This window comes from Camellia sinensis, chromosome 11, assembly GCF_055761805.1.
Source record: "Camellia sinensis isolate YWXY chromosome 11, ASM5576180v1, whole genome shotgun sequence".
Taxonomy (NCBI): domain Eukaryota; kingdom Viridiplantae; phylum Streptophyta; class Magnoliopsida; order Ericales; family Theaceae; genus Camellia; species Camellia sinensis.
The window spans coordinates 28,219,909-28,230,349 of record NC_138971.1 but is presented as its reverse complement, the minus strand read 5'-3'; the positions used below and the strand labels follow the sequence as shown (position 1 = coordinate 28,230,349).

The 10,441-nt window shown below is 34.5% G+C and overlaps 1 protein-coding gene across 1 annotated transcript; it reads right to left on the bottom strand.

Moving 5' to 3' along the window:
* Window positions 1–2,133: 2,133 nt before the first annotated feature.
* Window positions 2,134–5,954, bottom strand: BRL2 (BRI1-like 2). The gene has a single exon (XM_028221322.2). It carries the CDS (start codon window positions 5,774–5,776, stop codon window positions 2,378–2,380), a length of 3,399 nt encoding a protein of 1,132 aa, XP_028077123.2. The 5' UTR covers window positions 5,777–5,954; the 3' UTR covers window positions 2,134–2,377.
* Between the last annotated feature and the right edge of the window lie 4,487 nt (window positions 5,955–10,441).

Sequence of the window (10,441 nt, the reverse complement as noted above, 5' to 3'; positions counted from 1 at the left end):
AAAATAGACTGTAACATGGACTTGTATGTCATGAAACTGTAAAGTGTTATAAGTGAAAGTATCAGTGTTGGCCTTCTATCAACTGCTAATCTTTTAGTCATTGTTCATATTTGGTTTAGTGTATTTCTACTGGGCTGTGGCTCACCCTATATGGGAACATCATTTTCAGGTACAGGTAGCATGCCACCTCCAAGGACATAGCTTGGGAGGCTAGAGGCGGACACACTTTTGTTGTCTTATTTCTTTTGATGTATTACATGTAAATTCAAGCCAAGGGCTTAATGTGTAATTGAGGCCTCGTTTGGGAACCCTCATTTTTAGCAAAAAAATCAAAAAGTTACTAAATTAGCCAAAAAGCCAACAACCCATACCAAAAGTCAAAGATTCTCTTTTCTCTCTACTTTTTGCACATCTTTTCGTAAAAAGTTAAAAAGTCATCCCAAACATACTAATTTTTTTTAGCTCATATTTTAGCCAAATAGCCAAAAAGTTACTAAATTAACCTGTTCCCAAACGAGGCCTGAGTTAGTATTCTCTTTTGTAACCAAGTGTTAACTTGGAAAGCTGTAAGCCTGTAGGGCATTTGCTTTTGTCGTTAACATGTGATACTTTTGTAATGAAGTACTCTGATGAATTGAACATGTGGATCTTTTGTATATAAATGTATGTTTATATTGATGGGTTTAAATGTTTTTTTTTAGGGCGTTACAAAAAGTTATTTTTAAAAATTTAAATTTTCATACTGAAGAAAATAATGTGAAAGTTATAAATGTGAATGTTTACATTCAAAAAGTTATAAATGTGAAATAACATAAATTTTTATTGATATTTAATTTTTTTTAAAAATAAAATAAAATAATTTTTTATTTGATATGCTAAAAAAAATTAATATGTTAAATACAAAATACTATTACTTAGTAAATAATTGAAAATAATAAAATAGTCTACTAAACATTTATCTTTCTTCATAATATTCTAATTAAACATTAAATTTAATCAAATAATTCTTTACAGTCATTTAATCCCATAAAAAAATAAACATAAATACATATTCTTTGTAACCAAATAATCCAACAATTATATCCGTGCAAATGAGTCCGTCTAAACAAACACAACCAGACTGTACTGATGTTCCATGCCCCATTTAAAATGCTCCATTTGTACTTCTCCTCTCCAAATCTTGCTGCGAAGTGCCAATCAAGAGATTCGCTCACTCACCAACTATCTACTCCAAAGCAGTTTACCAAATTCAGTTTCACTGTTAAACCCTGAACCCATATTATTACCAAACGACAGTCTCTACTATTTCTGATTGATTTTGCTTTTGGGGTTATCATAGTAACCATTTGAATAGATTCTTCTTTGTTTTTTTAATGGGTGTTGTATAAAACTTCCTTATTGCTGTTCTGGTCACCACTTGTTTGATGGAATGTCAGTGAGAGGTTCATCCACGCTGAATTCACATGCAAATTTGAAATTGTTATCAGTGTTACAGAGCCCAGTGTGCCCATACCCATATAATCAAAATTTTGTTTTGGTATGTTGTTTAGGGTACTTTGGAAACGGAAATGTTTGGAAACATTTTTGAAAGATTAAGGGAAATGACAAAAGAATTTGAAATGTTAGTAACAAAAATTAAAACCATTAGGCTATATAGATGTTAATGCATTCTAATAATTAAATAATTGCACATAAACAATATGGTTAAAGGCTTAGTTGGGATACAGATTACCATTGTATCAAAAAAAAAAATCTAACATTGTTAGGGGTGAAAAAAAAAATTAAAAAAAAATTACTTCAGGATAGCTGTAACAAAGAGAGAGAATGAGCAACTTAATCGTGTTCGTTTTTATCTTCTTCTCTCTGTCTATCTTTTTCTCAGTGTCTAATAAATTTAAGATTTTTTTTTATTCTCTCCTTTTATTTTTATTTTATTTTTGATGGATAAAATGTGACAAATGACATTGTTAAATATTCTTAATAAGTACCAAAACAACTAATTCTTTTGGTACGTTCCATAGTGTTTCGTAGTGTTCCGGGTATGTTGTAGTGGAAATATTGAATTTTGGATATTCCACTATTGTTTCGTTTCACTTTACTAGGAAACCAAATCACTTCAGGGCTGCTTCAATGGAAAATAAATGAAATTTTGTTCCTTGCTCAAACATTGTATTTTGAAACTACAACTCTTTGTTCGTTTTTTGACCCACATCAAATTCTCTCATTCAATGTTAGGTACTAGTCACTGCAAACAAAGATTTAAAAAAAAAGGTGCAAAGTACTTACAAGCAGCTATTAGAAGCTTAAGTAGCAAAGAAATCTTACAAACACATCCTCTTACACTAATCAAAATCAATAAACAAAACCCTGGTTTGGTTCAAGCATTGTGGCTTCCATTAACAGTCCCTGGCATAAGCTCTCTCAACATGGCAACCACTTGCAACATATTAGGCCTCTTTGATGGGAAGTCTTCAACACACCGTAGCGTTATCTCTAAATACCTCACCATCTCTTTCACTTCTTCTTCTTCAGCTTCGTCCGTTCCTTTAGTCACTGAAAGCAACTCCGAGTCAATCACTTCCATTCCTTTCCCTTCTCTGACCTTCAATTTCACCCAACCGACCAAGTTAGTGTCCCCAAAATCATCCTTATCAGTTGGCCTTTTCCCGGTTAAGAGTTCCAAGAGGACAACCCCGAATGAATAGACATCTCCCTTTGCAGTGCACCGGAAGCTTTGGTAGTACTCAGGTGGGACGTACCCCGGTGTGCCTGCCAATGTGCTCACACTTAGATGAGTGTCTAGTGCACTTATGAGCCTGGCCATTCCAAAGTCAGAGACCCGAGCTTCCATTTCATGGTCTAGTAGTACATTGCTCGACTTCATGTCTCGGTGTATGATATGTGGGATACAATTGTGGTGTAGGAAACAGAGTCCTTTGGCCGCACCTCTTGCAATCTTCTTCCTTTCCTCCCATGTTAAAATTCTTTTATCTCGTGTCTTTGTTCTTCCGTGAAGCATTTCCTCAAGGCTTCCAAATTCCATGAATTCATACACTAGAAGCCTCTCCTCCCCAATTTTGCAGTATCCCAATAGAGGGACAAGGTTCCTATGGTTGATCTTCCCCAAAGTTTCCATTTCGGCCATGAATTCCCTGTCCCCCTGGCAACTCAACCGTATTAACTTCTTGATTGCTACGCTCGACCCGTCTTTCAATGTTGCCTTGAAAACCTCTCCAAACCCACCACACCCGATCAGACTTTCCGCTGAGAACCCATTTGTTGCCTCAATCAGTTGTGAGAACTTCAGTTTCCGTAGTGTTCGCTGGAAAGTTGCCACATTAATGCTCAAAGGCTCTTTCTCCTTGTCAATTTTCCATGTCGTAGCAGCATGAGATGCTTGCAATATGTTAAGCATCTTGACTTCCTCAGCTTCTTTCCGCCTCGCACGCATTGCAATTGCCCACACAATCAAAATACAGACAGAAGCAACCGAAATGAGAACCCCCAAGACGATGCTATTAGCCCATGACGAAGATGAAGCTCTACTGCCATCATTCGAACCATCCTCACTCGGATTTGTTGCTGGTTGATCATTTCCGGTCTGGCATTCAGGCAACGGAACCCCACAAAGTCCTGGATTGTTCGCATACTGGCTCGCGGGAAGTGTACTGAGTTGTCCCCTTGATGGAATTCGCCCTGTCAGTTCATTATTGGAGAGATCAATCTGCACCAAGAATGAGAGATTCGAGAATGAGTCCGGGATGTTCCCCTGCAATCTGTTATGCGATGCGTCGAATACGCCTAGATTCTTTAGCTGGCCGAGTGAAGAAGGAATCTCTCCCGATAAATGATTATGGGATAATACGAGAACTTGTAAAGCTATCATATCCCCGAATTCATCTGGGATTTTCCCGCGAAGCTCATTGTATGAAAGATCTAGGTACTCCAGAGTCTGGTACTGCGTGAAGAGGCTTAGGACTGCACCAGAATACATCCTTGTGAAGTCACAACTTTTCAAAGTTGGAACCTGTAAAAGCCTTTCTGGTCGGATTCCAGCGAATTCAAGTAAGCCTCCTACTCCTTTACATGAATTTCCAACATTACGTACAAACACCAATGTGTTGCCTGAAAGAATTCCACCCAGTGCTCGTGCTCCGGGCTGCCTCCCGAGCCGAGGAGGTATCTCCCCTGTAAGCCGGTTGCTGTTCAAGTCTAGCCAAACCAAGCTGCTGCAATTTGCTAGCTCTCTCGGTATTTCACCATTCAAGCTATTATTCGCAAGTTGCAGCACGGCTAGCCTCGATAAAAGACCGAATTGGCTTGGAATTTGGCCAGTGAGTCCGTTGCTAGTGAGAGATATCCATTCTAGATTACCACAATTGAACAATTCAACTGGGATTTCTCCGCTTAGGTAGTTGTTGTTCAGAATCAGATCCCTTAGATTCTTGCATTTTCCCAACTCTTTTGGTATATTCCCGTCCAAGCCGTTGTACCACGCTATTAGCTGCTCAAGATTTTCAAGCTTCCCAATTTCAGCCGGGATAGTACCGTTGAGGTAGTTTATGCTGAAATCAATTGTCTTTAGCTGCGAACATAGCGATAATTCAGCTGGGATTTGTCCAGTAATGAGATTGTCTGGGAGCCTCAACTCTTCAAGCGATGAGGCTCCCGGGCATAGATCCGCTGGGATGATTCCCGAGAACTGATTCGAGCTTAAATCCACAACCCGCAATTTCTTGCAAGATGAAATGGATGCTGGAAACGATCCCGAGATTTTATTATTGCTCAAAAGCAAGCTCTCCAACGATCCAAGATTCTGTAGGATGGAATCAGGAAATGGACCGGTTAAATTGTTGTTTGCGAAATCAATTACTTGCAGCCAAGAACACGATGAAAGGGAGATTGGAATTGTGCCCGTGATATTGTTATAGGAAAGCTTTAGTTCTACGAGCGACTCACACGAATTTCCCAACTCCGAAGGGATCCAACCAGTGAGATGATTGTGAGAAAGATCCAATCTTTGTAAGCTGGTAAGATCACCAAAAGATTGTGGAATGTCCCCGGTGAGCAAGTTATACGAGAAATTCAAACTTTTGAGATTGGTGCAATTTGAAAGGGAATAAGGAAGGGAATCAATTATATGATTCCCAGACATATCGAGGTGTAACAAGGAATTGCAGGTCTGGACTTTCATATTCGCAATTGAACCCGTGAGGTTGTTAAAAGAAAGATCAAGAACCTCTAGTTTATCGGAACTGATTAGAAGATTTTCAGGTATGATACCAGTTAGATTGTTGAACGAAAGATCGACGTAAACAAGATTTGGGTACTTGATGAAAAGATTTTCGGGTACAAGACCTGCAAGCCCAGAGAAAGACAGTTCGAGCTGTTTCAACCCATATGGGAGTTGAAGCAAAGAAGTTGAATTCACAGTAAATGAATTACTTGACAGATTGAGGAGAGTTAACATATCAAGAGAAGCGAAAACAGAGAAAGAAAGATTGCCAACGAGATTACACTGGCTGAGATCGAGTTGAGTCACTCTTCCAAGATTGCATGAAACTCCATACCATGTGCATGGACTCTTGTTGAGCTTCCACCCTGACAAGACTTGTTTCGGATCGTTCTCTATCGTCTTCTTGAACAGAATAAGAGCCTCAGTGTCGGTTTTGACGGATGAAAATCCGGCTTGCTCGGCTGCTAAGGTTGAAGCAAACAACATGAGAATTAGTGATAGTGGAAGGTGAATGAAAAGCAGTAATGGGTTGATCTCCATTGGAGAAATGAATTGCAGGAACACAGAGTAGAGGGAGATGGAGAAAGGGTGAGAGGGAGAAGAGATAGTATGTTTGTTTGGAGAGTGAGAGAGAGAGAGAGAGAGAAAGTGATAGAGTGCTAAGTATGATGAGAATTTCTTTGTTGCAAAGTAGGAGGAGGGTGGTGAGCTTTTAGAAAAAGTTCTTTTTTTTTTCTTTTTTAAATGTTTTATAAATGAAAAAGGAGGGAACGTGGGAAGGAATATGAAAAGTAGGGAATTGGATTGAACTTTGGTGGGTATTTACTTAATTAGCTACTTATACGGGATATGTTTTGTTAGTTTTCAATCTTTCAAAGATCTGAACTATAGTGTCTCTAGCCTACTTTTAAATATAATGTTTAATTTAGTGGAATGAAATACAATAAAATAGAATGGTGTGGACATTTTATAGCCTCTCTATGAAATGAATATTTCCTTACCTATAACGTTAGAAGTACAAAATTATAACATAGAATGTACAAAGAAAATGAATTATACGGTTAGAATTCATCTTTAGTGTGATATGAATTATATTTAAAATAAATCTTAGTTACACTATATTTTTTGTGCATATTCCATGTTGCAATTGCGTATACTTCGCAGTTTTGTTCCCTTATAATAGTGAATGATGATTTTATTTGTAATATATTGTCTATTATTTATTTAGTTCATCAAACGTAACAATGAACATTATGTTAGAATGATTATTTCATTTTAGTTTATTCCAGTAAACCAAACAAAGCATAAGAGTATGGTAAAGAAGAGTCGTTAAACTGTGGAATGATGAATCCGCAATAGGTGACATATGATACAAATAGAATTAATGAACCTCTTCAACTCTCAAGATTTGCACTCTCAACTTTTGTTCTTGGAAAAAAAGTTTAATACAAAAATTATCACACACTCAGATATAATCTTTTTACATGAAGTGGTCCTATCTTTTTATAAATTCTACTATATATGAAAGGGTTGTATCTAAATTTTGTGATTGATTTCTGTATAGATAAAAGAAGTGACTGTCGGGAGGTAATGCCACGTCAGCATATGTTTTTGAGTACTAGATAGAGTAGAAGGCTGGTCAAAAGGGGTTAGGGACCCACAAACAAAGCTCTATATCTAAGATCGGTGCTTTATGGAGAAAAAAATAGTGAAGTGTGTGTTTGATCCAATGGTCACTATCTGTCAGTGAGCGTGAGTGTGTCTTTCATATTACAAATGTGAACGAATATGATATAGTGGAGTGAGTATCCAGTAGAACCTAATTTTATGGAGAAAAGATAGGGATCATGAAAAAATTTTCATGGAATTGATCATGAAAAATTTATGATCATTAGATTATCTTGATTAGTGTGTGGTGTTTTATTTTAAGTGTAATCCAAAGGTCATAAATCTTTCATGATCATTTTCATGAAAGTTTTTTCATGATACCTAGCATTGTTCAATTTTATGTGCACGTATCTTTACATTTCATAGAAAGTATTGCATGGGTTAAATTCTCTCTCTGGGACAAGGTTATTACATGGTATTAAATTTATATTAAATGGTATTAAATTTCATTTACGCTCCGTTTGAGTAGAAAAAAATAGTATTACATATTTTTTACTTTTTTTTTTTAAAAAAAATTTTTTGAAAACATTTTTCTTTGATGGTGATAGTGGGGCAGAGGTGGTTGCCTAATGGTGGGATGGCAGCGAAAATGATAGCAGTGGTGATCGTGATGACGGTGGTGTGATGGTGGAGGTAGCGATGATACTATGATGGCATCAATAAGATTTTAATTCAAAATATATTTTTTATCTTTTAAAAGTGAAAAATATTTTATGTGCAAATAGATTTGTTTTCTAATTGACTATGAAGAAAGTTTGTTTTTCATTGTATCAAACGTTAGAAAATGTAAAAAATATTTTTCATCCAAACAAACGGAACGATAAGTTATGTTTGCTTTGCAAATAAAGGGTGAGATAAAATTATTTTCTTGGATAAAAAACTAATCCTTATTTTGTTCATATTTTGTAATGCCAGGATAACTTATCCCATGGGTGGGGACAACTTATAATAAGAAGGGTAATTCTATTTGCATATTATAAAACATTTGAAGACATACTATTTGTGGTGTTTGGATAATTTTTGAATTAAAATTACATATTTTAGTTCGGATATAAACAGTTAAACAGAATGTATATTTGAATAATTTATTTTTGTTTAAAACTTTATGTTTACTTTTAGTTGAAATTTTCTATCCGAATATTATAAATAATGTGCAAATAGAATTTTCCTAATAAGAATAAGAATTTCGCCACAAATTTGACGAAATTACTGTCAACCATTTATCCCATTAGCGAGCCAAACAGAGCCGAACATTGATTAAATCTCTTTTCAGAAGAAGTATGGCATAGTGTTGCATGATATATTTAGGGGAGGTCTGATAACACTAGAATTGGAGTTCTAATCTCAATTCTAAGAGCATCTCCAACGGTAATAGGCATTTTACCTATCTAAATATTACTATAAAGTATATATTTTATTTTGCCTATCGACTGTTTTATGTTTTTACTCCAACCATGCTCTTTATTTTAGCTATTTATCCAAATATTATTAATTTTATAGAATGCCACGTCAACAACAAAGATGGAGGGAAATGATCCTAGTGATTGAATACATTTTGCCTAGCATTGAAGGCTAGCTACATGTAGCTAGTGAATATGAGTTGAGGCAAAATGCCTAATCATATGTCTAGTACATTGGAATTGAAAAAAGTGAATCACACTAGGCATTTTAACTAACAAGTATTATATGCCTAGTGCATTGGAGATGCTCTAATGATCTGAAAATGCATTTTAAAAAAATATAACATCATAAGTTAAAACATCAAATCATAAAGTGGGGTCTACCTCTGGAGCACCTCATTCAGAGGTCTCAAACATTTTTGTTACTTATTTTTTGGTTTATTGACTTATTATGAAAAGACGTATAAAAAAGTAGAAAGATAATGTGATAATTTGTAACAAATGCTTAGGGGCTTGCTGGGTTTTTTACAGGTCTCGTTTCGATAATTAGAATTGTTCGTTTTGTAAGATTCTTTGTCTATATCATTCATAAAAAGATTTTGGTTGATCCGATAAAAGGTTAAGATTACCGAATCAATCTAATTTTTTTCATGAATAATATACATGAATGATTCTACAAAATGAACAATTATAATCATTAAAACGAAACTCGTTGGCCCTCAAATTCTCTCAAGTTCATATTTGAAATCTATATTTGAGAGAAGTCTACCCATATTTAATTTTAAGATCCAACGTCTCTCTAATTCCCAAGCTTCGATTTTCTTCAATTGGGCTCATAAAAAGTAAAGATTATCAAATTGACTTAATTTTTTTTTTTTATGAATGATAAACACAAAAAGTATTACAAAAATGAATGGTTTTAATAATTGAAATGAGGCCTTTGGTGAGCTCCACGGGCCTTCAAATTCACTCAAGTTTAAATTTAATAAATTTGAATTTAAGGGAAATTCAACTCTATTTTATTTTAGGATCCAACTTTTCTGTTGTTGGAGAGCTTCAATTTTGTTCAATTAGGCTCATGGGCTCCATTATCAATTTTATTTTAATGATTTGAACCATTTATCTTGTAAATTTGTGTGTAGGTTGTTAATTTAAAAAAATCAATTTGATCTATTAATTGCAACCAAATCATTTCATTATATTTGTATTTAAAAAATAGACCATATGTATAATTTTGAAAGTATATATTTTTTTTAAAAGGTAAATCTAAATAAATCATGTGCTATGATTATTATTTTTTTGTATGAATGATACATATAAGATCTTATAAGATGACTAATTTAAATTATCAAAATAAAATCTATGATAAAATTTGTAAGTCATATTGAATAGAATTGGACCTCTCAACTGGAGAGACGTCGAATCCAATCATAGTTGTGGCTAGTGTTTGTTAATGAAGTTAAAAATAGTTAAAAGTAGGGGTAATGCAGTCCCAAGTGTTGAAATGTGAAGGGGTTAATCATTCATATGGTTCAAATGGTACATAAGGTTTTTTTTTTTTTTTTTAACAAGCATAAGCTATTTTGTTGCCCACTATATATATATATATATATATATGGGGGAATATTTTATATGAGAAATTCTATACGCCTTTAGTTATAATTTATGTGTTTTTTATTATGATTTACTGTGTTGTTAGTTATGTAGTGTTAATTATGATATTATTTTAGTTATGATTTAAAAATTATTTGATTATAGCCCTGTTTGGTAGAACTGTGAGAAAGTGCTTATAGCTTATGTCTAAACAGCTTATAGCTTATAACTATGAACATAAGCTGATTTCTGACTTATTCTTAAAGCATCTCCTGCCCCACTCAAAGAATAAGCTGATTTCTGACCTCCAAAAAATTATAAGCTATAAGCTAAACTAAACACATCAAAATAGCTTAAATAAGCTGATTATAATTTCTGCCAAACAGACACTATATCTCATGTGATGTTTAATTTGACTCCCATAACATTAAGTTATGTCAATTGTAATAATCAAACTCACATAACATAATTTACACATGGCATACACTCTTATAATATTATCCAATATATATACGGGTTATACCATACTACACATCTTTTTGAG

What these genes read in the sequence shown, in the direction of transcription:
- BRL2 (XM_028221322.2), bottom strand. Translation starts at nt 5,776, where the DNA reads ATGGAGATCAACCCATTACTGCTTTTCATTCACCTTCCACTATCACTA.